This window comes from Emys orbicularis, chromosome 2 (assembly GCF_028017835.1).
Source record: "Emys orbicularis isolate rEmyOrb1 chromosome 2, rEmyOrb1.hap1, whole genome shotgun sequence".
Taxonomy (NCBI): domain Eukaryota; kingdom Metazoa; phylum Chordata; order Testudines; family Emydidae; genus Emys; species Emys orbicularis.
The window spans coordinates 229,423,067-229,450,723 of record NC_088684.1 but is presented as its reverse complement, the minus strand read 5'-3'; the positions used below and the strand labels follow the sequence as shown (position 1 = coordinate 229,450,723).

At 42.0% G+C, this 27,657-nt stretch overlaps 1 protein-coding gene across 1 annotated transcript in view; it reads right to left on the bottom strand.

Annotated features, from left to right (window-relative positions):
* Positions 1-27,657, bottom strand: part of TBC1D5 (TBC1 domain family member 5) — a 491,706-nt gene that overhangs the window by 165,275 nt on the left and 298,774 nt on the right. Inside the window, exon 15 of the mRNA XM_065398859.1 lies at positions 15,844-16,016. Coding sequence (XP_065254931.1) covers positions 15,844-16,016 — 173 coding nt within the window. The remainder of the gene's footprint in view (positions 1-15,843; positions 16,017-27,657) is intronic.

Genomic DNA, 27,657 nt, shown 5'->3' with positions numbered 1-27,657 from the left:
AGAGATTCTACATATGTAAACCTAACAGAGTACTGTAAGGCACAGAATCGGAAGCTACTTTTAACCATTATTTTTGGAGTCAAGCAAGGGACTATATTTTGCAATAATCTGTTATATAATTCCTTCCTAATGAATGGGTAGGGATAAAAGCATTATGTCACAAGTACCTATTTTCCATTTGTTTTTTATAGTACATTAAATACACTAATTTTAAATATTTATCTTTTGGTAACAATTTAGAATTCAAACGTATTGAAAAACTGGAAATTGTGCCATTTGTTTTTGTTTTTTCTAATGTGTGGTAGTCCTCTTACTGTGACAGTGTGTTTGTTACCTAGGAAACTGCTTGGAAGCAATTTAATTGGATGAGTTTTCAAAGTGACAGAATTGTGGGCAGAGTTTCGGGGATGGCTACAGGGGCACTATGGCCTAAGTTCAAATATGCTTTGTAAAAGTCTACAGTACAGTATAAACAAAAACCCTTTCTAGACATCTGTGATAAAAGGATCAGCAACTATCAACTTAAAATCACTAGTCTGGCAGGACTGTACAGACCCAACATACCTGTAAAATTAATACACTATATTTATTTATATATTGTAGCGAGAGGTTCTTGAAGAAGCCACAGAAAATACATCCTAGTCTTGCAAATGTTTAAAATCAACAAATAAGTATTTGAATAAAAGAGACATTGTTAAGTTTTAAAATTATTGTATTTTCCATAACATACTACTTATAAAGATTTATTGAACATTTATTTTAACCCTCCTATGGTGTTAGTTTACTTTTGCATTTCATTCATCTTGACAATAAAACTAGACCTGCCAGTTTCACTTTTGTTTATAGTGAGTTTCATTTTCTGGTTCTCATACTGTAGTTGGTTTTTGTAATGTATGGGTTTAATACAATGAACTGTTCATTTAAATGAAAATAAACTCAATTTCTATGGATGAAATGGACTTTTCAGAAATTCGTTTTTAAAAAAACCAAAATTTTGGGCCTCAATTGACATTGAGAAAATCCTTTAAAGATATTTTTCCATCTTCACTGCTGTGTAGGTCCTGTTTCTTCTGAGTTTGTTGACTCGTTATCTGGGGTAATCATTAGTTAGTTTACTGAACGGTCACTGCTTTCCCTACACCTGAACAACCAAAATTTGATAAAGGGTAATCAAGTTTAAAATTCTTAACAGCTGTGCACTTTTGAAACCTTTCCTCTACTCAGACTGTAGAGCAATAAAGCTGTTGACTATGGATTGGCCAACAAGTAGTGAGGAATAAAGTACAGCACATATCTGGAAACATGCCTCAAAGAAACTGAAGTTTTATTAATTATAGCATTGATACAATGGAAGCATCCACCATGCAAGCTTCCCTCCAGAAGGATTGCTTTCTGCAATGTTTAAGTCTAGATCACATTGGAGTCTCCTTTATACAAAGGCAGCCAAGTGGAGGCATTGATATATAGACATTTATTTCTTCAATGTTATCCAAGGAGGACAAGCAAAGAGATGCAACCCTAAGTGCAAAAAATTTCTCACGATCAGTATGCTAATCAAATATCTATATATAACAGCCGCATATATATTGATAGGCTCTGAATTAATGATCAATTTAATATGCATGCTACATTTTTCACGAAACAAGAATCTTAATTCCCTTGGGTTAATAAACATAACATTCTGATAATTTCAGATACAATAACGTCACATGAGCACTTTAAACATATGTTGCGGGAATTTAATCCTGACTATTCCTGGCCACTAAGGACCAGTTTTTAATCTTCGATGCGTGATGTGTGGTAATGGATTTTATTAGTTGACTTTTTAAAATTTGATGATCAGGTTAATGAAATTGATAATGACATTTTTCACACTAAGTTCAAAATAGTAGTTAACTCCTTGGGAGTGGAATTCAGTTTGCACATGTAATGGATGAACCAGCAACTGCTGCTGTGAAAGGATTAATCATCATTTTAGACTTTTATTAAATTAGATAAAATATAATAGGCATGAATTAGAATATATAACAATTAATCACAGGGCTTTATTGAGTCCTGTTACAATCTTATTTGCTCTTGAGCTGGTAACTAATATGTGACATTTTGTACAAATCTGACAAGCCCTTTTGACAATGGCTGTGCCTAGAAGAGTAATAAACTTAACGAACAAAGACCGGGGAGTCTTCTCTGGATGATTTAGGATCAAACACATACCCTTTCTCCTTTTGCTTTCAAAAGTAAAATCTGTGCAATCCAACTCATTCTTTCCTATTTAAATACTTTGCTTTTTCTTAAAAAATAAATATACAGCTATTATGTAATGGATGGGCACTGATATACTATGGTGATGTGAGTCAACATTAGGACTTACACAAATTTTAACTATTTTATCATTTTAACATATGAATTTTTCCTCTCAAAGAATTCTCATCAGAATGACAGTATATTTATTGTCACTCTAGTCATTTTTACATTATATATTTAGATTTGCATATTGCTGAGCTGATTATTATTTTTAACATAGCACCGCGCAAAAATATTCACATATGACCAAAGGTTTCCTGTATGTGCAGGTAACAATTAGTGACACATTGCACACGTTGGAATTGACAGAATAAAATCACTAAACTTTTAAAGTTTATGTATTGATCACAGAGAACACTCCCAGTTAAATTACCATAAACCTCAACATCACAACAACTGCTAATCCAGCTAATAGGAATTAAGGGACATAGAAGATACATAATAAGCATCTGGGGGATATGGAATTTATCCCACGAGTGTAGTAAAGAGCTCGTAATTTAAGAGTGCCAAAGCCCAAGTGCATCATGAAGGTCTTTCCTCACAAGTGACATTAATTGCATATCCCACAGATGCTTATTATGTATTCTATTTATATCACGGAAAAGAAATATATTAATTTAAAATGTAAAGGTTTAATACCGTTTAAGTGTAATGCAACACAGCTGCTTTGTGACATCACAGGGCATGCTGAAAACTGCAGCACAGAGCTATCATGTAAAAGTGTATTTTAAACACAGAAGACATTAGGGCATGTGTTTCAGTGGGACAGCAGCACCCCTCAGATGAATAGTGAAGCATGATGCACGACTAAATGCTTTCATATGCTGGATGTGACATTGCCTCAAAATGAAAGTTGTCCTCACTAGTGTAACTGAAATAATAATGGAGAATTAAAACTACTTTTAAAATAATTTATTTTTAAAGAAGTGACTCCACGAATTAAATACGCTGAATAACATCTAGAATTGAAAAAGTCATCAAAGGTCCCATTATCCTTTCTAGTGTTCAGTGTATATTGCACACACTACTTGGATATAACATTGTCGTTGACATTTCTAGAAATTAAGAGTTTTGTATGCCTGCAAAATTTCTGTTGTAACCATCCACCTTTTCTGATGTCTGATTGGGTCATTGTGAATGTTACAATGAATGAGTCATCAAACGTCAGGAAAATATCTGGCCCCCTTCACTTACCCGTCCTACTGTAGACTGACCTGGTTCTTTGAACTATGTTCGTGGCTTTTGCTCTTAGAACATGGCTCCCCTACGTTAACATTTCCTAAGATGCTTTTGAAAATTCTTGATCCAGCATACATCAGCAACAGAAAAGATACTCAAGGTGAAAGCTCTTGAGCGTCAGCTTTGCAAGAACAAAAGCTTTTTCACTGAAGTTTGTACAACTCCTGCGGATGTTGAGAAAGGGATCTTTCACAAATTCAGTGAAAGTTAATGTAACACACCCATTCTAAATGTTAGCACAAATTTATGTTACTGCTTTCAGAGTAGAGTTCTTCCTCTCGCTCTCTCAATGTTCACAATGATGCATGATTATTCCACTCACCAATATGCAATGCAAAAAATATTAACTGACTGCAGTCATACAACAGTCTTCCTATTGGGCTCTATATTATGGAATTATAATTTGCCAGTGTATTAGCTATTAAGATTACAGTACTCACTTATCTTATTTATTGGCTTACTTTTTTAATAAGGCTAAAGTATTATTTACAAGAGCTCTGCTCTTTATTATTTTTCAACTTTTGAATTTTCCTAGCGTCATACAAGTTAGAAATGAAACAGACCTAGTAAGTGATCTAGTGCACTCATCAACCAGTGCAGCATGTTTCCCTCTGCATTTATCTGTATTTTTTCCAATCTATTCTTAAATGTTTCATATGACGAACTTTCATCAAATCCCTTGGGAGACTATTCCACAGTCTAACAGATCTTATAGTCAGGAAGTTTTTTCTAACTTGAGAGTTGAACCTAACTTTTTCTCCATTTTCTAATTTAATACAATTACTCCTGATTATGTGCCTGATGCAGCAGTGAATGAATCTCCTCTGAGGTGAGGAGCACCTTCAACTCCTAGTTTAGTCAATGGAGGGTTGAGGGCACTCAGCACCCATGCAGTTTTGGGCTCATGTGCTATCCTGAATACTTTCTCTCCCTCCTTGATGTTTACACCTTTCTAACATTCGTGCTATGTCACTGCTTAGCATTCACATACTATTCTTTCCAGTCAAGTCAATTCCATGAGCTTCTAATCATTTTTATTTTCTTTGCAGAACTCCCTCCACTTTTCCATTCTTCCCCACCTCATCTCAGAAGGGGAGATACACACATTTGGTTCAAGCACAGGGAGAATGCATTATCCATGAAAGGCAGGTGTGCGCTGGGGGGTAGCCCATGCCTGAAACCCCCCACAGCTCAACGACTGGACCGGACCCTTGGACCGGAGAAGGGGATGAACTGTTCTCGGGGAAAGGAGAACGCATGCCCCAAAATGCTGGAGCTGACTGGCCCCGTGCTCCCCGTTCCAACAATTTAAACTTTTCCTCAGATTGCAGGAGACCCTTTGCTTCTTCAGCTGCCTTGACCTCTCTTCCAATAAGCCTAGCCCGTGAGCTGCATTTCCAGGTTGCTGTAGGGGCGAACAATTTCCTGTTTTGGAGATCAGGAAGGAATTTTTTTATATTGGGCCAAATTGGCTGACGTATGGAGGGGTTTTTACCTTCCTTGCAGCATTATGAAGGCATGATTGGGGTAAAGAAGACTAGGATTTAGAAGTCTAATACTAAGAGCTAATACAGGAATTTGTAGTTTGTCGCAGCTGATGGCTGGTGTCCAGTGAGGATACAAGTAAAACAGGTAAATGAGACTCAGCATTTTCACTGGGGGACCCTGTGCTTGTAAGGAGAAGGGGAGACCTGAAGTCTTCATAGACCAAAGTCCCCCTTGGTACTCTTTACCAACCTCACAGGGATGGGAAAATATGTGGACTCAAAAGTGAGCTGAGGCCTGGAGGATAGGCCAAAGGGTCTATCCAGGGTTATTGGTTATATGGATGAAGGTCTGTAACCTGGCACTAGACCTAGTTAAATGCCTGATATTTGAGATGAGTGGGCATACACCTCCCCTCCCCACTGTTACGTTACTAAAGTTGCAGCCTACCACTTAAAATCCCAGAGTCTGTTTTTCTCCTGCATGTCCTTTCTGGTAACGTGATGCTCACAACTGAAAGAAATACTTCAGGTCTGTTTGCAACAGAAATGTGATTCTGAAGCTGTGAAGCTTCTAAGTATGCAGCCTGAAACTGTTTAGACCTTTTTTGTTCTTATTACAGAGCAAATTCATTAGACACACAAGGTGGGTGAGGAATTATTATCTCACCTACCTTGTTTCTCTAATATCCTGGTACCAACACGGCTACAACAACACTGCATAGAGCAAACTCATGTCTGATTTGCTATCCACTGACATCTAGAGTTCAGATAATCTCCTTGAGGAAGTAATGTCTATTAGGAAAGCTTACTTCACCGATAGGAAGTTTAATGACCAAAAAAATATTCATACATGTCCTTTCTAAAGTATTGTACTGTAGTACAAAATACCACATAATTTCTGCTCAGGGAAGAGCAGTCACATAGGGAGAAAATAGTCTCTCTGATAAGCGGGCCCTAAGGCCATTACACAGGTCAGAACCAATACCTTAAACTTCCCCTGGAAGCTAACAGTGAGATCATAGAACACTGGTGTCATATCCTCACAGCAAGAAACAGCACTAACATGGGCCACCACATTCTGCATTAGCTTAAGCTTCTGAATGGACTTACAGCTCAGCCCCACATATCGTGCACTGCAGTCAGTCTGCCCTAGGACTAAAGACAGGCACAAATCTCCCCAGCAAAAAAGAAAAGATTGCGATCTTTTGAACAGACTGACTCAGATGGAAAATCAGAGACTATGAGACCTGTTATTTGATAATTTAAAAACAGTTGAGTATCTAAGCAGACCTTCACACTGTGATAGTAAATGATGGACATGTACCTGAAATCAAGAGGGCTATATCATTTCCAATTGCTTTCCCAAAGCCACCATAATAACACAGTGTTTTCAGTATCTAACCTAAACAACATTAACATCTCCACTGGATAATATCATATGAAAGTTAGTCCAGGTGTTGCACAATGTTTTGATATCTGTTTGGACCACATTCTTTGAGCTGAGTGTGCCCTCATGTTAGTTCCAGACACTTGTCTATTATAATTTCTCTGGATGGTGTGTTAGTGGGATTCACTGCATTATGGGTCTATCTGAACTCCATTATTCCAGAGAGCAAAGGACCAATGGGGATAGAAAGACTATTTCTTGTTCCCCATGTCAGGTCCAACTAGAGGACTTCCATACATGATATTATCATTCTTAATAGCTGATGGAGATATATGATGGAGACCATCATTCCCAGGAGTTAAAGGAGGTATCAGATGTAGAAAATGAATCCTTTGAGCCTCACTTTGTGTGAGAGTCCCAGGAAAGAATTAAGATGGGGATGGTTTTGGTGGATAGGCCTTCATGATGCCTCTCAATCTGAGTTAACCTTGCTCCTTTCCTTTTTGATACTTGTTTCCACAGCAATGACTAAGACCGATTGTTCTGGGTGACCTAAATTCCCACACAAACAACACTTCTGGGCTACTTCCTAATTACATGGCCACCAGGATGTATACAGGAATGTCCTAGGGGGACGTCTGGCTTTGCACACAGCAGGCTATCTTCTGGATCTGTATTTCTGAGTATGGTTTTGGGAACTTCATCATGAACATAATGAAGTCAGAAGCACCAACGCCATTTGGGACAAAAGCTAGTAATTTCATTGGCCCACCCTCTTGGAACAGTTTGATTTTAAATGGCTCTGAAGAGGAGTACTGTTCATCTAATAGATCATTCTGTCAATAGTCTTTGAAAGATACAATGGTTTGCTGTCCTTGATCACCAATACAATTGCCTCTTAAGGCCCTCTGCCTCAGGGCAAGGGAGTAATATGCTTCCTGCAAGAAGTACTGCATAAGAAATGGGCAGTCAAATTCTGTTTCCAGATGATTCTATAAGTTCTAAGCTTTATAGATAGCTTTGGACAAGTGAATTGCGAGGGAAAATTTAGCATGCTAGTGGCAGATGTCTCATTTGAATCACACCTATTGTAACATTAAACACTATGTTGTCTTGTGGAAATGAACGAAGTGAAGAATGTTTTCTTTGCTTTCATCATAACATCCATAAAGTCCTGGTCACTGGAGCTGTTCAGTGTGGTGAATAACCTGGTTAACTGGATGTCTCCATTATGTTACAGATTTATGTATTTCACATACTTTTCTAAGGAAGTTGTGGATAAAATCAACCTTATCTGAGCCAAGCTTTTTGTCCATGCTCCATGGGTGCAGAGTTGTATGATGAGAATACATAATTTTAAATTCTTCAGTCTTTAAATTGTGTTGGAAGTATATTGCCATACTGTTTCTCCTTTGTGCAGTTCTAGCCCTAAACCTACCATCACTATTTTCATGTAAACCCATGTTTTATTAGAAAGAATAAAGGATCTCAGACACACATCTTTTAGTCTTCAAAAGTATTGGTCTTTATCTAAGAATTGATAGCAGGATACAAAAGTGACTGTCCATTCCTGTGTGGTATACACGGTGCTGACACTAACTTGGAGCCCTATACACACTGAGAATTATTTTCCCAACAGTCATTCAAGCCACCTTCTAGTGGCTTTTTTACTACTCATTTTTATCCTAAGTTTTCTAGACTGTAATTCCCTCTCTTCTTGAAAGAAAGAAAATAACAGGAGTCAGAGCAAGCAGCAATGATTGATCTAAGCAGTTGAAATGCACAAATATACAGTAAGGTTAACAAAGGACAAGTGTATATCTGATTCATGACACCCTGATAAACATTGTAAACAATGCTTCATGAATTCACTGTTAACGGATTCTCTCCCTTTACTGTTCCGCCTTTATAACTGTTGGTTAGCTTAAATCTTCATATTACAGTAAATTGAACCTATGGCAGCCTACCATATCTCTCGGAATATTAAATTCATCCTACAAGCCCATGCGTCAGAAGCTATTCATTCCCCTTAAATCTACTGGATTACAATGCTTAGATATGTTTCATATTGCCAAGTTTGTTTTTAAAGACATTATGACAAAAGCCAAAATGGAAGCTTTCTTGCTATGCTTCTTCCTCAAATACAGACTTTCCCCTGTACTTCAAACGGGAAGCACACCACCTGCATCAAGGAACAATATAATGACAAATCTGCATTCCATCCTCACAGCCACCCAGTACTACTCATTATCATCTCAGCACATAATTATGTAGCAAGAGAATAAAAGACAGATGAACACTTTCCACTCCTCACCCAATCTTTCATTCTCTTTATAATGTAGGCTTCTAACATTGCAGACGCTACAGTAGGAAATCTTAAGTCTAAATATATACAGTTTGTGAAGGTGGGGGAAAGATGATATAAGCTAAAATGTATCAGACTATCATTTCCAGTCTAATACACAACAGCACAAGAAAATGTAAAAGAACAAAAGGCACTGTTTCAATCAAAAGAAATGCAAACTTTTGGAGAAGCCCAAGAAGCAGTGAGGATATCAATCATTTAAGAAAACTAAAAGCAGGTAGTTTGGGTTTAAAAACAAAGAAATGAATTTTACAGAACTAACTGGCTTTTATTTGTTGCCCCAATAAGATATTTAACTGTGATGCTTCAGGAATTACCCACATGTATTTGCATAATACAAAAATTAGTTATATTCACTGATTGTGAGGAACCATATAACACAACTTCAAGAATAGATAAAGAACCTCTATTTGAAGTAGTGAAAAGCTACTCAGACAGTCCCTCCCACATCAAAATAAAATACAGCTTTCCAAATGACCTTCAGATGTACTTCTCACCTTAACATTTACTTCTGCATTTGTAACTTCCTTACTACTACTGTTTTGCTATTCAAAAGATGCTTGACAGAACAAGTCCATAAACTCTTAGGTATTAAAGTTAATATCTGATCCAGCTCACCGCCCCCGCTCCCCCCCCCCCCGCTCCCCAAACCCATCTTAGATCCCTGTGAACTACACTTACACATGGTTTAATCTGTGGGACTGGCAGAGGATTATGAATTTTCCTAGAAAGACATGTGGGCATAATTAGCATAAACTCATTCTACAGGTAGGTCAGACTAGGGATTATAAAGTACTGAATATGCTTTCTAAAAGCTTCCCTTTTACATGCAAAGCTCTGCCTAATTCAAATAGTAAAATATTACAGGACAAATTCAACCCAGGAAGTCAATGAAAGTTGTGCTTACTTAGTCTAGGACAGAATTTAGTCCCAAATACTTAGAAATGTGGTTTTTCCTTTGCTGGACAAAAGTTTGCATTTGCTTAGTTTTTAGTATACCATTACTTGATTTTTATATGTTAATTTGTTTCAGTACCAACAGACAGATTAGGTGGCTTCTCTATTAACTGCACAGTGGATCAAATTTGTTTTTATTGTAATTGCTGTCCAGCTAATTGATCATTGTGGATTAAAACTATAGAGCAACCATAATTGGTTTGGACCATGCCATAGACTATTTCTCTTCTTTTTGGAGGGGAAGTATGAAGGGCATAGGTAAAAATCAAGGTGTTCTGGCTTTTCCTTGAAGAGGACTGATGCCTGTGGTTACATTTTCAGGACACCATCAAAGTTATCTCCTAATGTGATGACTAGCCCCTCCAGTGTTGCACACTGCTAATTTTTTTTCCTGGATGCAGTAAGTAATACATATATTCCTTTACTATATTAATGAAATTCTTTAATTTCATTTCTCCCTCCCAAGAGTGATACAGTTAGGGGAAAGAATTCTGGCTTGTACTGAGGTGGCATGAGAGAGAAAGAGAAACAGGTGGATGCCCTACAGCAGAGCTCATAGCAAAGCAGCTAATAAAAATAGTAGTGGAGCTGCACAGCTGCTGTTGTCTTTTCTGTAACACAATCTTTCTAATGCTACCTACTGATCTATGCTAATGACTGGTGTCAAAAGTTACCCTATAAACTTGCTACTACTACGCTCCATCAAAAATATTTTTTTGCTACCATGTGGCTATACTGGAATATACTTCTAATATCAACCTACAGTGCTTGAATCTGAACCTCACACTGCAGTGCCAACAACAAGCTGTCCTAGCTATCTGACTGATCTTCATAAAGTGGAACCATGGGGGGGCAAAGACATTGGCACATACTGTTCTGAAGAGAGCTTTTTCTGTGCTTAGACAAAACTGTCATGAAATATTTATAAACAACTCTACACAAGCTTTATATTTGTATGGATGTGCTTATACAGAATTTGTTTAACCAATATGATATTGGTATATAATCTGCCTTCAGTGTTATGATGAAGAAGCTTCCAAATATAAGCCAATGGTGTCAATTTTCTCTTAAAGAAAGCTTTTACACTCAGGACATGTGGCACTGTGTTTGTGTGTGTTATTTTTTATGTATCCATATGATAAACATTAATATCACCTGGTGGCGGTTATTGCATGCAGCTTCTTGAGAATTTCACTCAGTTCAATATTAATATATGTAATTCACTCTGAAACCCTTATTACATGAAACAAACTAGTTGTAAAAATATTATGTGGTAGTATCTTTTTAAATTTATTCATCATATTTTAAATGAAATGTAAAATAATCCTCTAGTACAAATTACTTTAAATGGAAGAAAATGCCCCCAAAACCTTGTCTTTTTAAAAATTTCCTTTCTCAAGTTGAGAATACAGCCTGGCTTTAAGTTGACACTGGAAACACTGCCTGTATAAGAAGCAACAGAATGGTTTTGCAATAATTATTTTGCACTTTAACATGAATTAGATGTAAGGGTCAGAGAAATTAACATTTAAATACCATTTAATCTAGGACATTAATCATCATTAACCCATCTAATTCTACAATTAAACTGAATATTCAATCTGTCAACCTCTCTAAGTATCTAATCCTTTTATTCAGATTTAACAATTTTTTTTTTAAAATTTAGGGGACGTTTATTGTCTGGAAACCTGTCATTGAACTACCAATGTAATCAATTTACAGTTTTATTTAAATATATTTTTGTACATTTTACTTTCCAACTACAAAATAGTCAAATGAGACATAACTGAGACAGATTCATTTATTTTGTATTGTATACTCAATGTGTAGAATCACCATGAACGTTAAACGGCCTTATCCGGACACATACTATTTAAAGCGTTAAAAACCCCAGAGACACGGGAAATAACTCATGGGGTTAATGAGGAGTTAAATAGCCTTTCACTTTTATTTTGCTCATTCAAACCCAGCCCATGTTGGTAGTTGCTGAAAAATTATCTGAAGGATGCGCAGTGGCCTACTATATATGAAATGAATTGATGGTCACATTTCACATAGTAGACACATGTCCATATTAAAACTACCACATTTGGCACCCGTTTTGGGCATCCGAGAGATAAAAGACTAAATGGACATGAAAAGCAAACTAGCTTATCACACCTAATGGTGTTTTCTTTTTGGTCAGCATCGATTCTCAATGGTAGGGTACAGGAACACAGATCCCAATGCCGTGGATAAAAAAAAAAAAAAAAAAAAAAATCAGTCTCCCTTTTCGCTAATGGCCAAATTCTCTGTATATTTAATACAATCCAAAGAAATATCACTATTCTGGCTACAAGATGAATACAGTAACTCCTCGCTTAACGTTGTAGTTATGTTCCTGAAAAATGCGACTTTAAGCAAAACGATGTTAAGCAAATCCAATTTCCCCATAAGAATTAATGTAAATGGGGGGGGGGGGGGGAGGGGGGAAGGTTAGGTTTCAGGGAAATTTTTTTCACCAGACAAAAAACTATATATTTTTATCTATCTATACACACACACACACACATATATATATACACACACACACACACACACACACACACACACACAGAGTAAGTTTAAAAAAAACAATTTAATACTGCACACAGCAATGATGATTGTGAAGCTTGGTTGAGGTGGTGAAGTTACAGGGTGGAAGAGGGTGGGATATTTCCCAGGGAATGCCTTACTGCTAAATGATGAACTAGCACTTGGCTGAGCCCTCAAGCGTTATCACATTGTTGTTAATGTAGCCTCACATTCTACAAGGCAGCAGGAATGGAGGGAGGGGAGACAGCATGGCAGACAGAGACTGAGACACGCACCCTGTGTGTGTGGGAGAGAGAGAGAGAGATGCGCATTGCCCCTTTAAGTACGCTAACACCACTCTAAGTACATTGCCTTTAAAAAGATCAGGAAGTTGAGACAGCAGCTGCGGCCAGCAAGCTCTCTCCGTCCTGAGCCCTGTCCTGTCCCGTCCCCACCCTGCTCTATACGGAGAAGAGGTAAGCGGGGGGGCAGGAGTAGGGGGGGGAATACCCTGACATGAGCCCCCCACTTCCCTCCTCCCTTGCACAGCAAGCAGGAGGTTCCCGGGAGCAGCTCCAAGGCAGAGGGCAGGAGCAGCACATGGCAGTGGGGGGGAGGGACAGCTGAACTGCTGGCAATTGGTAGCCTGCTGGGCGGCTGCTGCACAAGGAATTTAGGGGCGCGGGGAGCTGATAGCGGGGCTGCTGGTCCACCCTGGTTCTAAGCCCCCACCAGCTAGCTGCAAGGGGCTGCTCTTCTTGCAAGCAGTGGACAAAGCAGGCCAAGCAACGTTAAAAGGAAGCATTGCGCAACTTTAAACAAGCATGTTCCCTAATTGATCAGCAACGTAACAACAAAACAACATTAACCGGGACGACTAAGTGAAGAGTTACTGTACAGTGAATTGTAAATTTTTCCATCCTTCTACTTTTACCCCTTTAATTTGAATAAGACCGCAAGCACACACAACCCACTAACGAATTTTCCTCCCATAAATTATTTTCATCACTGTGACGTAATTTGTCCTAAAGATATCATGGAGCTTGTAATGCAAGGTCAAATATCCCTGGTCCCTCATTCCAGCAAGCCATATGGTATGGACAAACATAGATATTGTTGATTGCTGTCTCAAATAAAACTAGCACTAAATAAAGAAATCATCAAGCAGAACATTCAGATGCTTGATCTGAACAACAAAATTATTAGTCATACCACAAGTACTGTACTGACTTAGTGCTCAAGTAAACAGTTTTTTTTAAAAAGGAGGTAACCAAGTCTCATTTCTGAATATTAGCCACACAAGCAAGAAACTTGAGAGAATTAGTATTAAAGCATACACAAAATCCTGACTAGATACCTGATCAGAACAAGTTTCTCTGTCATTACAAATAGAAGTATGACTGCTGCTAAATGTAAAATGTTAAAAGCAAATATATGAAGTTACATAAATTATAAACAAATATTTGTCACTTCACCTACCACTGAAACTGAAAGTATGAAAAGTTAAAGACATGTTGTATTTGTAAAGAGACCTACAGCCTTCCGAACTTACTTTAAGTGGCTATCCCAAATCCATTACTTATTACAAACCTTTCATTCTGCTATTTATCTTATCTCTTCCTCTTGCTCCTGCACCACTTTAGGAGAATATTCCCAGGGTTGTGCATTGTGAGATTTAAATTACGGTTAAATACTAAACCAAACCAAAACCCCTTTGTTAGTAAACACTTTTTGCAACTAATTTAATCAAAGTGCTCTCATGAGCCCTTGATATAGTTACCTTACTTAAACTGGAAATGTAAAGTGATTACTACTAATAGTTAAAATGACTAGAAATGTCTCCTCTAGCTCAAAAAACATTAACCACAACACAAAATTTGGCATTTGAGGCAGTCAACTTGTGCACAACTGGAAACCATTATTCAGAAAAGTGCCTATCTGACAGCACTAGAGGCAAGAATAATTACAATATGCTCACATTATTTTTCCTCACTTTTTTCAAGTAATTCACACTGAATCAGATCTGCTAGAAAATCTAGTCCACTCCCTTGCCAATGCTAGTTTGTTCTCTAGGATACGTTTTGTAGAGCTTTGCCCAGCCTAGGTTAAAAGTGTCCTAATTGATGGGCTTTCACTGCTTCCATTGATAATTTTACAGCTTAATACCTCCCTGTCAAGAAAGTTTTCTTGATATTCTCTGAAGCTTTCCTTTTTTAAAGTTTCATCCCACAAGCATAAAGTCTCCACTCTTTCTACCTCTGTGTGTGTCACCTGAGAACACATTGCTCTTTTATTGTTGCCATATTGCACCACAAAATCACATCTACTTTGCCTTCCATGTTTACGCCTCACCATTACTGAGTTTCAGGTTTTGCCTTCCCAGTGTATATCTGTGTTATGGATTAGTTTTGTCCCAACATATCAGTTTGTATTCTTCCAAGTTGTTTCTTATTTTCCTTTCTATCCATATTTCTAAACTCTCAAGGTATGTGAGCATTATTTTTCTGTCCTCATTGGTACTTATACCACTTTCCAATTTAGTATGATTTGTGAAGTTCAGTAAAGAACTGTCTACCTCTTCTTCCAGATCATTAGTGAAATTATTAAATAAAATGAGACCCATAGGGTATCCCAACTAGATAATCTGCCCTGTCCCCAAATTTTAACACCTTGTCATTTACCTTTCCTTGTTTGCAGCCCCTTCAGACAATTTTCAATTTATGTGATAGGGTTCATATCACGGCCCATTTAGCTTAACTTTGCAAGATTATGCGGGAGATTGTATCAAAGACTTGACTAAAGTCTAAATATATTTATATTATGTTACAAAATTAGTAGATGAAGGTAATTTTATAAAAAACAACCAGGTGTGATAAAATCTGTTCTTTATAAACCTAGGCTACTTATTGTTCTCAGTTCCATTATCCTCTAGATCTTAAATGAGTATGTTTCTTAATATTTCTTCCATTTTACTATAGATTCAAGTTAGACTTCATCCTTAAAGATCACAATATAACCTTAACATTTGTATAAAACATAGATATTCTACTAACCTTGATAAATCTGCAATATTCATATCCAAGGAAACAACATGACAGAGCCCAACTTAAGGTAAAATTGTTAGTCAGCATTACTTACAACATATTCTCTTATGGCAACTGTATACATGGGTTCCCAACTGTCCCATGTATACAGAATAATCCAACTGAACTGAACTTCTACATTTTAGAAAACTGAAGCGGGGTGACGTTAGAAGAGTCTTTTTTCCAGAAATTCCAACTCAAAAATATTTCAAATAAATACTTCAGAAAACCGTTGTACAAAAATACTTCAGAATACTTCCAGGAATACAATAAAGCATTTTCATTTAAGAAGTGTGGTTAGCAGAATAAGCACATACACACAAAGGTAAGTAGTGCTTTTTCTTAACCACATTTCCCTTTATTCCAGAAGACATTAATGTTTTAAAACAAGTGGGGCAAATATTCCCTAATTTAAAAAAAAAACAAATTGCAAGCAATAAAAGTAAAGAAGGCATTATAAACACTTACAGTCCATAAATCTGTGGAGCAATTTCTAGCCTGTTCAGATGCATGTACAGCTCAATATCATGTTTCTTCAGCAGGTGATCCTGTATCTGGTTTACTTTAGTTACAATAGCAATAGATGGACCTAAATCCTGTGGCCTTGCAAATGGTATAGGCGTCATCATTGCATCTTTCTCCTAAAGACAGAAAAACAAACAGGAAATGAATTATTAAAACACTTTGCATGAAACGTCAGTATAGACGTACATGAGAGGTAATTACTTTCCTGTAATCACTGACTTCTGAAGTAAACATCTCAGCAAATCACCTTATCCAAGCTCAGAGTTCTGGTTCTAGCAGGAGTGCCTCATACTCCACTGCTGGGGAACCTGTTGTAGGCACCTGCCCCTCACTTCAAGTTAACTTCGTTCTATTGGTCAATATGCTCCCATGTTGGTAAAGAGTAAAAATGTCATCAGAATGACAGAACCACAAGTCTGTGCAGGTTTCCTACTCTCAGGCACTAAAAAGTCCAGTAATAAATAAATGAAAAAATGTAATAAAGCAACAGACAAATCAAAGTCCTAGATTTTAATGAAAGTTTGCAGGGGGAAAAAAAAACATGTAATTGCTTTCAAAATATCTTTGGGTAGGTCTACACTTACCCGGTAGTTCGGCGGCGAGCGATCGAACTTCTGGGTTCGACTTATCGCGTCTTGTCTGGAGGAGTACCGCTTGGCGAGAGGAGTACCGCGGAGTCGACGGGGGAGCCTGCCTGCCGTGTGTGGACCGAGGTAAGTTCGAACTAAGGTACTTCGAACTTCAGCTACGTTATTCACGTAGCTGAAGTTGCGTACCTTAGTTCGAATTGGGGGGTTAGTGTAGACCTGGCCTTAAATGGAAATAAATCCGAAGCTCACTGCCATAGAAAACTGAGACCCCGGTCCTGTAAACACTCATGCACATGCTTATCTTTAAGTACTGTGAGTAGTCTCACAAATGAAAGTCTTTTATACCCTTAAGTATTTGCAGGATCCAGGTTTTTGTTTTGCCCAGAATGGGCTTTGACATGTTCTTTGAATTGCTGGCCCACCAGACTGTTATAATGAGAGCAGTAAGGCAGCTATTTAAGACACGATGCTCTTGGAGACAGTGGAATCTATTAAGTTAGCATAAAATGAAACAAAAACCTGGGTAGACATTGTAAAAGCTTTAGTCTGACCCAGATAAAAGCATAGGAACCTTTCTGACACCAAGCCTACAAAGGGATTTCCATAGCAGGATGATTAAACTAACTGACACCACCAGCTTATTCCTGAGAAAGGTAAGGTGTGTGTCACAGAGGCTTGCAGCTCAGTCACTCTGCAAAGTGAGGCAGATGGCTTTCACTGTATGAAATATGAACTCCCAGGAAGCGAGTTACTAAAAGGGAATCATTCATCAGATTAGGAGCATTGTATTACCCCATAACAATGAAGCAGTCCCTTATTAACCTCATAGCCAGGGACTATCTAGAGTATGCTCTTAATTACAGCTGGTTTGAATGGTTCTAACCATTTCTAGAGGAATTCTACAAGAAATGGTAGAATCTTTGATATGGTACAATTTTTTTTTTTTTAAACAGACACCCCCTTTATTATTATTTATTCTTATCACAGCGCCCAGGAGCTCCAGTCCTATACCAGATCTCCACTGCACTAGGTGATGTACAGACACAGAACAAAAAGACAGTCCCGGACTAAAAGCACTTACAGACCATATACAAGGCAAGAGGCAATGGATGGATACAGACAGCTGGGGGAATACAAGGAAACCAAGAGATAATATCATCCAAATGGACAAGACACAGACAGGGTGGGGAAAGGGGCATCACACACAAGCAGAGTGAACTAGGTGGTGGCAGCAAACAGCATGTTAGTTCACTGATTTTTTTGAGGATGTGTGTGTGGCTTTAGTTAGGAGGAAGAAGGGGCAGGGGAGGAGAGGCAGGTGTGGTGTGAATCTTAGGAGAAGAGTCTGTGAGACAAGAAGGGGAGTTCTGGAGCAAATGAACAATCAGCACAGGGCAGAAAAAGTGAGAACACTCTACAGTTTTGACTTCCACTTTGGTTCCTTCTGGTCTTACTGGCTGGAGTCCCCAGCTGGCTGCTCTCAGATTTTAGGAGATACTGCCCATCTACCAACCTGTACAGGAAATGGTGGGTGACAATGCCAAACTACCTACAGAGGGAGCCACCACCACCTTGGACTGCCTATCATGGATTATCTTCTGTATATAAGAGATTGATTACTTTAGTCACATTATCTCTAAGTAATGGGAATGCCAGATCTCTGTAACATTCATTGCTCTTCTCTTCATCCCCAGTGGAGACTTATGTAGCCTCAGGAGAGTTTTCTGTCTCTTTTGTGCCTAAATAGCAACACAAACTGTTTCAGATCAGAGGTAGAGTAGTCTCTTCTCACCATAGGTGAAGCTTGGGGCTTCAGTGGAGGCAATACATGGCTTGAGCTGCCAGTGTTCAGTACAGGCTGGCATCTTGAAACACCAATGGAATCAAGTTTCAGAGTGGTCGCCGTGTTAGTCTGTATCAGCAAAAAGAACAAGGAGTACTTGTGGCACCTTAAGAGACTAACACATTTATTTGGGCATAAGCTTTTGTGGGCTAAAACCCACTTCATGGGATGCATGCAGTGGAAAATACAGTAGGAAGATATAGATATACACAGAGAACATGAAAAATGGGTGTTGCCATATCAACTCTAATGAGACTAATCTATTAAGGTGGGCTATTATCAGCAGGCGAAAAAAAACTTTTGTAGTGATAATCAGGATGGCCCATTTCAAACAGTTGACAAAAAAGGTGTGAGTAACAGTAGGGGAAAAATTAGCATGGGGAAATAATTTTTATTTTGTGTAATGACCCATCCACTCCTAGACTTTATTCAAGCCTAATTTAATGGTGTCCAGTTTGCAAATTAATTCCAGTTCTGCAGTTTCTCATTGGAGTCTGTTTTTGAAGTGTTTTTGTTGGAGAATTGCGACTTTTAGGTCTGTAATTGAGTGACCAGGGAGATTGAAGTGTCCTCCAACTGGTTTTTGAATGTTATAATTCTTGACATCTGGTTTGTGTCCATTTATTCTTTTGTGTAGAGACTGTCCGGTTTGGCCAATGTACATAGCAGAGGGGCATTGCTAGCACATGATGGCATATATCACATTGGTAGATGTGCAGACATCAAATCAGACAGGAGCAAGCGGAAGGGGAGGGGGCAGAGAGGAGCGATCAGTGGGCGGGGCCTTGGAGGTAAGAGGCCGAGTAAGGGCGGGGCCTTGGAGCAGAGCGTGTATAGAGTAGGGGCGGGGCCATGGTCCAGGATTGGGGGCCCCTTCTGCATGTGGGCTGGTACTATGGGGCCATTGTAAACCCGGTACTGCCTCATCCATGTGCAGAAAGGAGGATTCCTCCCTCCCCTGCATAAAGACAAAGGTGGTCACAACCTACTGCTGTTTGGGGGTAGTGTGGGCTGAACACCCTCTTGGGCTGATGGGGAACAAGAATGAATGAGCCATAGCAGCACAGAGAGGAAGTGAGACAAGGAGACAGTAAGCATGACTGGCCACGTCTGAAAAGCCACAGTAAGTGTATGCTTTGAATGGAGAAAAGAAGAGTGGGATAAATGTCCTCACCACACAGCTAATCATAGGAAGACTCCTCCCTTGCCCGCCATTAGGGTGACCAGATGTCCCGATTTTATAGGGACAGTCCCGATATTTGGGGCTTTTTCTTATATAGGCTCCTATTACCCCCTGTCCTGATTTTTCACACTTGCTGTCTGGTCACCCTACTCGCCATTTTCACTAGTCTTTCAGAAACAGATCAACAGATTGGCCAGCTTTCTTTCTGCCCAGCTTGCCTTACTCCCTAGGGCATTCTGCACCAAAAAATTAGAAATTCTGCACACAATATTTTAAAATTCTGCAAATTTTATTTGTCAAAATAATGCTATATAATCATGCCAATTTCAATTATTTTGGTAATTTATTTCAAACTACCTGTCAGCAAGTATGTCTGTAACAATACAGAGACACACAAAAATTCCTCCGGGAGTAGAGTTAAAGAAACCCTGATGATAACCCAGTTCCTGTTTCTCTTCCCCAACAGAGCCCAGCCGGGGGGCCAGACACCCAAAACCCCTCCTCCCCAGAGCCCAACCACACCCCCCCCCAGAGCCTACCTGCAGGGCCCCCTTGCCCAGACACCAGTTTCCCCCCCCCAACCACCCCAGAGCCCAGGGATCCAGAGGGATAAACAGCCTGATGCTTGGTCCCAGGCTTGCACAGAATTTACTGTGTGCCGTCCTCTCCTTCCCTCAGGGCATGCTGGGAACTGCAGCTGCCAGGAACATTCTAGCTCCCCAACCCCCAGAAGTGTCTTCATTGTGCAAGCTGGGCTCTGCCGAGTCCAGTGGCAGATAGCAGCACTGCAACCCATTTCTGTGGGGGAAAGGAAATTCTTCTTCGAGTGCTTGCTCATATCGATTCCAATTAGGTGTGCGCGCGCCGCATGCACGATTGTCAGAAGATTTTTACCCTAGCAACACTCGGTGGGTGGGCTGAGGCGCCCCCTGGAGCAGCACCCTTATGGCGCCGGATATATGCCCCTGCGGACCCAGCGCCCCCTCAGTTCCTTCTTACCACCCGTGATGGTCGTTGGAACTGTGGAGCGCGGCTTAGCTGATCTCCACTTCCCTAGCTCTTAGCTCGTTTATAATTGTATATACACCTCTACCTCGATATAACGCTACCCGATATAACACGAATTCGGATATAACGTGGTAAAGCAGCGCTCCGGGGGGGCGGGGCTGCACACTCCGGTGGATCAAAGCAAGTTCTATATAACACGGTTTCACCTATAACGCGGCAAGATTTTTTGGCTCCCGAGGACAGCATTATATCGAGGTAGAGGTGTAGTTGTTATAGAGTAGTTGTTAGTAGTTTCTAGTTGTAGTTAATAGTAGTTGTTGTTAGTGTACATCGTAATTGGGGGTAAGGGGCTTCTCCCCTTCCCTCCCTCCTGGTTCCCGGGCTCATGCCTAGGTCTCCGGGTTTCAAACCGTGCTTGGCCTGCCTTAAGCCGATGCCTACGGGAGACCCCCACGACTCCTGTTTGAAGTGCTTGGGGGAATCCCATCAAGCAGATAAGTGCCGCATTTGTAAGGCATTCAAGCCTCGGACTGAAAAGGACTGGGACTTTCACTTGAAGCAGCTCCTGATGGAAGCGGCACTTAGCCCAATGTCCGAGACCCGGCACTGTCGGTCCGAAGCGCACCTCCGGCACCAGAAACAACGGCTTCGCGACCCAGCACTGGCAAAGACTCCCGGCACCGGACGTCCCCGGCACCACTACCAGCGTGGCACCGTTTGCCGTCTCCAGGATCCAAGAAGCAGCACAAGCAACCTGCTGCTCCGGTGCAGTTGCCGGCACCGCCTGTGCTCCCTTTGGAGCAGCGTCCCGTGCCGGACCGCCCCGCAAAGGCTCCAACTCCGGCACCATCGATTCCGGCAACACAAGCGCCATTGAGTGCGGTGCACATAAGTGCGCCGGTGTGTACTGCGGTCAAGCTCGGCCTACCTTCCACCCCGGAGACTTTCTCCACGGCATGCGACTTGATTGCGCTCACCGTGCTGGGACCGTCGCTATCTTCAGTACCGCCGGTGCGGGCTGTTCCCTCGAAAGGGAAGCCCTCCGTGATGCGCCCTCCGTCGCCGAGCGAGACGGGGTGGCACCGGTCTCGGTCCCAATCCAGGTCAGAGTCCCGATCCAGACGCTGGTCTCATCCACAGCACCGCTCACAGTCCCGGCACCGATCTCCATCTTGACGCCGGTCGCACTCGCGGTGCCACTCCGCCTCACAAAGATCTTCGTCCCGCTACGGTCGGTACCGGTCCAGCTCCCAGCACCGATCCCGATCTACTCGGAGTCAATCTGGGTACCGCTCCGCCCACAGATCTTCATCGAGATCCAGTTCTGCCTCCTGGCACCGATACGACCGTCGGTCCCGATCCAGATCGCGGTACCGCTCGAGACCGCGGCGCCGATCTCCATCTCCACGGCGCGAGGCAACTACACAGGACACTGTGACCCAGCATGAGCGCTCGGCTCCGCCTTGGCCGTCCCGTCCCAACTTAAGGTCGTCCCAAGCGGAGAGTGGCTACCACGTCCATGACCAAGACGCGGACGGTGGTAGCCAATGGAATGACAAGGGGCAGGATCCTGCTCAAGGACCCCCACAATGGTCCTTTTGGACCCCTTGGGCATACCATCAGGCCCAACGTGTCCCCTTGGGGGCGTCTCGCTCGGCCCACTCGGAACCCCAGGTCCCGGAGGCCACTCTCAGTCGCCCCCCCTCCCCCCGGGGGCTCGGAAGCGATGGCCCTACCCTCAGCTCAGGCCCATGCCCCTACCGTGTTTCCCCGAAAGTAAGACATCCCCAGAAAATAAGACCTACTTCCAGTTTTGCCTCTCGCTGTAATATAAGGCATCCCCCCGAAAATAAGACCTCCCCGATAATAAGGCCACCCCGGAATATAAGGCCCCGAAGCTACCGTAAGGCGTCTGACTCCTCTGGACTGTAGCGGCGGGCGCCGCCGCGCAGCTCACTGATTGGCCGCAGCGCAGCCGGAGCTGTTCAGGCAGTGCGAGGAGCCCACGCTGCCGGCAGGACAAGCTGCCGCCTGCTGCTCGCTCTGCCCTGACGGAGTCTGGCTGACTCACAATTAGACAGTGAGTGAGTCGCGCGGGGCAGGAGCAGGGCCGGCTCTACGATTTTTGCCGCCCAAGGCAAAAACAATTTTGGCCGCCCCCCCCCCCCCCCGCCGTTTTTAAATTATCCCACCCCCGGCTCAACTCCGCCCCTTTCCTGCCTCCTCCCCCCAGCCTCTCAAGCCTAGGAGGGAGGGGGAGAAGTGGCGCCCGTGCTGCGGCCACTCGGAGTCTCCTCCTCCCTCCCAGGTTTGAGAGCCTCTCAAGTCTGGGAGGGAGGGGGAGCAGCGGCGCGCGAAACGGCCGCTCGGGATCTCCCCCGCCCTCCTAGGTTTGACAGCCTGGGAGGGAGGGGGAGACTCCGAGCGGCCGCGGCGCGCGAAACAGCTGTTTCGCGCGCCAGCAGCAGCGGAGGTGAGCTAGGGCGGCCGGGGCACATTTTTAGGGGCGGCATTCTGGCGCCGGCCATGCCGCCCCTAAAAATGTGCCGCCCCAAGCACCAGCTTGTTTTGCTGGTGCCTAGAGCCGGTCCTGGGCAGGAGTCGGGCACATTGTGTGGAATCTGGCCGGCACAGACACACAGGGGTGACTGAGGTGGGGGGATGTCTGGTAAAGGGGGGGGCGAATGTCTGGTGAAGGTGGGAGGGGGGAGAGACTAAATAATCCACCGTCCACTGGCACAGGGGTGGGGGGAGGGGGACTCACTTAAAATGACACAGGGTTGATTTGAGGGGGGGGGGATCAAAATGGCACAGGAGGATCAGAAGGGGGTACTAAAATGGTAATCCCCCCCTCTGATCCTCCTGTGCCATTTTTATTGATTCCCCCCTCTGATCCCCCCTGTGTCATTTTAAGTGATCCCCCTCCCCCCACCCTGATACCCCTGTGCCATTTTGATTCCCCACCTTCTGATCCAGTGTGTCACTTTAGGGGGTGACTGCTTTTCTGCTGAAGGGTCTAAAGTACAAGAAATACTGGTAAACAGTGCTGGTATATTTTTACCCCTAGACATGAGCGCAAAAAGAAAGAGCTACTCCATGGAGTACAAGAAAGGAATCGTGGAAGACTCTTGGGGCCAAAATCTTACTGCTTTCTGCAAAGAGAATATGTTGAGTATCCGATTGGTCCGAAAATGGCGAGCAGAGTACGGTAACCTCATTGAACAAGCGGACAGGGGAAATGCTAAAAAGCGCAAGTGTGGATCAGGTCGGCAACCATTATTTTCCGAACTGGAAGACCTGATCTGTGAATGGGTTGTTGACAGGAGAGCAAAGGCTTTAGTTGTGAATAGGGCTCAGATTCAAGAATTTGCCCTTGCAATGGCACCACAGTTTGACATAGCCCCCAAAGACTTCAAAGCATCACAACACTGGCTGGATAATTTCCTTCAGCGAAGTGAACTGTCTTTAAGAAGATCCACAACACTGTTTAGGCTGGAAGATGCTCAAGTTATTAAGCGAGCACTTGCATTCAAGTCCTTTATTGATGATGCTGACTTCTCTAAATACAATCTTTCCAACATGATTGCTATGGATGAAACTGCAGTGTTTATGGGCCAATCATCTCAAACAACAATTGAACAGTGGGGTGTCTCCTCAGTGTACATTCCCTCCACTGCTTACGAAAGTGCACGTGTTACCTGTATTTTGGCAATTCGTCTGGATGGCACTAAAATCCCACCTTTAATCATTTCTAAGGGCAAGAAGGAAAAGATTGAACGTGTTTCGGGCATTTTTATTCTTGAAACTGAAAAAGCCTGGGCCACACAAGCAGTTATAAGGAAGTGGGTCAATTTAATGCTGCCGCTTGTTATGCGAGGGAACCAAAGAGGTCTGCTAGTCTGGGATGCAGCCAGCACTCACCGCGCTAAAGACATGAAGAAATTTCTTCACGAAAGAAAAACAGATCAAATAATGATTCCCGCAGGAATGACAGCCTATCTCCAGACTCTTAATATTGCAATAAACAAGCCATTCAAGGACGATTTGCGCATGGAAATTAATGACTACACTGAAAATAGAATGGAGAGAAATCAGCATGGAAACTTTGTGAAACCTAAACTGCAAGAGGTTGTGACTTGGGTGAAGAATTCATGGGAGAAAATCACTGACAGTTGCATTGCAAATGCACTACGAGCAGGCTACCTTGACAAGAAGTACTCATTTAAGGACAGTGCTATTGCTAAACATGAGAGATTTGGTCCACTGATTCTGAAAGAAATGGAGTCACAAGAAATTCACCAGGAAATTCAGGGTTTGGATTGTTATGATGATGTTCCAGAAGATTATTACATGACTGTCATTGAATAAATCTTACTTTGTGTTCATACCGGTAAATATCAGTATCAGTAAATGTACCATAGATTGTTGTACATGGAAATAATGGTAGTAACAAGAAATTCTTGATACCGTAGGATTCACAGTTTGTCTGGTTATGCTGGTTTGTGATGACAACTACTACCGTACCGTATACAGGTAATAAATTTCCTTTTTTTTTGTTCAACAATAAATGTGTACCGTATTCTTCTTCATGGAAAAATAAGACCTCCCCTGAAAATAAGACCTAGCGCATCTTTGGGAGCAAAAATTAATATAAGACACTGTCTTATTTTCGGGGAAACAGGGTAGCATCGTGGACCTAGAGCAGCCAGACCCCCCCCAGCAAGTTAGTCCCAGGCGTATCCTCCTCATCTTCGCCTGACGAGGCGGTGGCGGGTACGTCCTCCTCTGGCCCCCCACCTATAGACCTCCGTGCACACCAAGACTTACTTCGCAGGGTGGCACAAAACATGAACCTCCAGGTGGAGGTCGAGGATCCGGTGGTGGACATTTTATCTGCCGATACCCCGACACGTATAGCCTTGCCGTTTATTCGGACCATGCAGGCTAATGCCAATACAATCTAGCAATCTCCGGTGTCTATTCCCCCCACTGCCAAGGAGGTGGAGAGGAAGTACTTGATCCCCTCCAAAGACTATGAGTACTTGTACATTCATCCCCAATCATGCTCCCTCGTTGTACAGTCCGTTAATGAGAGGGAAAGACACAGCCAACAAGCTCCCACTCCTAAATCCAACGATGCTAGACGCCTGGATTTATTCAGCCGCAAGATCTATTCTACTGGTCTACAACTCAGAGTGGCTAACCAGCAGGCCCTCTTGAGTCATCATAATTATAATACCTGAAACTCGATGGGGAAGTTCAAAGAGCTGGTTCCTCAGGAGTCCAGGGAGGAGTTTGGGGCCTTGCTAGAGGAGGGCAAGAAAGTCGCCAGGACATCTTTGCAGGCCTCGATAGATGTGGCAGACTCGGCAGCTAGGATTCTAGCCTTGGGCGTAGCTATGTGCCTCATTTCGTGGCTGCAGGTGTTCAGTCTTCCACCGGAACTGCAGCAAACTATCCAAGACCAGCCCTTTGATGGCCAGGGTCTATTTTCCGACAAAACTGATTTCAGACGCGAGAATCTGAACACTGGTCTACAATTTTTGAGAAGTCGTCTGCTTCAGAGATAAAATGTGCTATTTATTATGTATTTTGATGTGCTGAATTCAAATATGACAATTAAAGCAACTGATTGGCTACTGCTTCTAAGATATTTAAGTTTTTACATTTTATGTCTATGTCTATTGTGTAGATAGAGTTTTAATCATAAATTGTAAACCTAGGTCTTTTCATGTGTTTATGGTTGCTTTACATGATAATATTTCACCTGTCCTGTTTATGTAACACTTTAAAAATCAGCAAAAGGGTTATATAAATAAAATTTATTATGAAACAAAAGGCAAAAAACTATTCTGTACATAGTTTAGTCCTATTCAGTGTCTACTCGGCGCTTCTTGGCTTGTCTCTTGTATTCATGAAATGGAGCATCTCTTGTCACTGTCCAGCAATAGTCTGCAAGCATTGATGGGCTCCATTTGCCCTGATAGCGTTTCTCCATTGTTCCAATGTCCTGGTGAAATCGCTCGCCATGCTCGTCGCTCACTGCTCCGCAGTTCGGTGGAAAAAAATCTAGATGAGAGTGCAAAAAATGTATCTTTAGTGACATGTTGCAACCAAGGCTTTTGTATGCCTTGAGGAGGTTTTCCACCAACAACCTGTAGTTGTCTGCCTTGTTGTTTCCGAGAAAATTTATTGCCACTAAGTGGAAGGCTTTCCATGCCGTCTTTTCCTTGCCACGCAGTGCATGGTCAAATGCATCATCTCGAAGAAGTTCACGAATCTGAGGACCAACAAAGACACCTTCCTTTATCTTAGCTTCACTTAACCTTGGAAATTTTCCACGGAGGTACTTGAAAGCTGCTTGTGTTTTGTCAATGGCCTTGACAAAGTTCTTCATCAGACCCAGCTTGATGTGTAAGGGTGGTAACAAAATCTTCCTTGATTCAACAAGTGGTGGATGCTGAACACTTTTCCTCCCAGGCTCCAATGACTGTTGGAGTGGCCAATCTTTCTTGATGTAGTGGGAATCTCTTGCACGACTATCCCATTCGCAGAGAAAACAGCAGTACTTTGTGTATCCAGTCTGCAGACCAAGCAAGAGAGCAACAACCTTCAAATCGCCACAAAGCTGCCACTGATGTTGGTCATAGTTTATGCACCTCAAAAGTTGTTTCATGTTGTCATAGGTTTCCTTCATATGGACTGCATGACCAACTGGAATTGATGGCAACACATTGCCATTATGCAGTAAAACAGCTTTAAGACTCATCTTCGATGAATCAATGAACAGTCTCCACTCATCTGGATCGTGAACGATGTTGAGGGCTGCCATCAGACCATCGATGATGTTGTTGCAGGCTACAAGATCACCTTCCATGAAGAAGAATGGGACAAGATCCTTTTGACGGTCATGGAACATGGAAACCCTAACATCACCTGCCAGGAGATTCCACTGCTGTAGTCTGGAGCCCAACAGCTCTGCCTTACTCTTGGGTAGTTCCAAATCCCTGACAAGATCATTCAGTTCACCTTGTGTTATGAGGCGTGGTTCAGAGGAGGAGGATGGGAGAAAATGTGGGTCCTGTGACATTGATGGTTCAGGACCAGAAGTTTCATCCTCTTCCTCGTCTGAC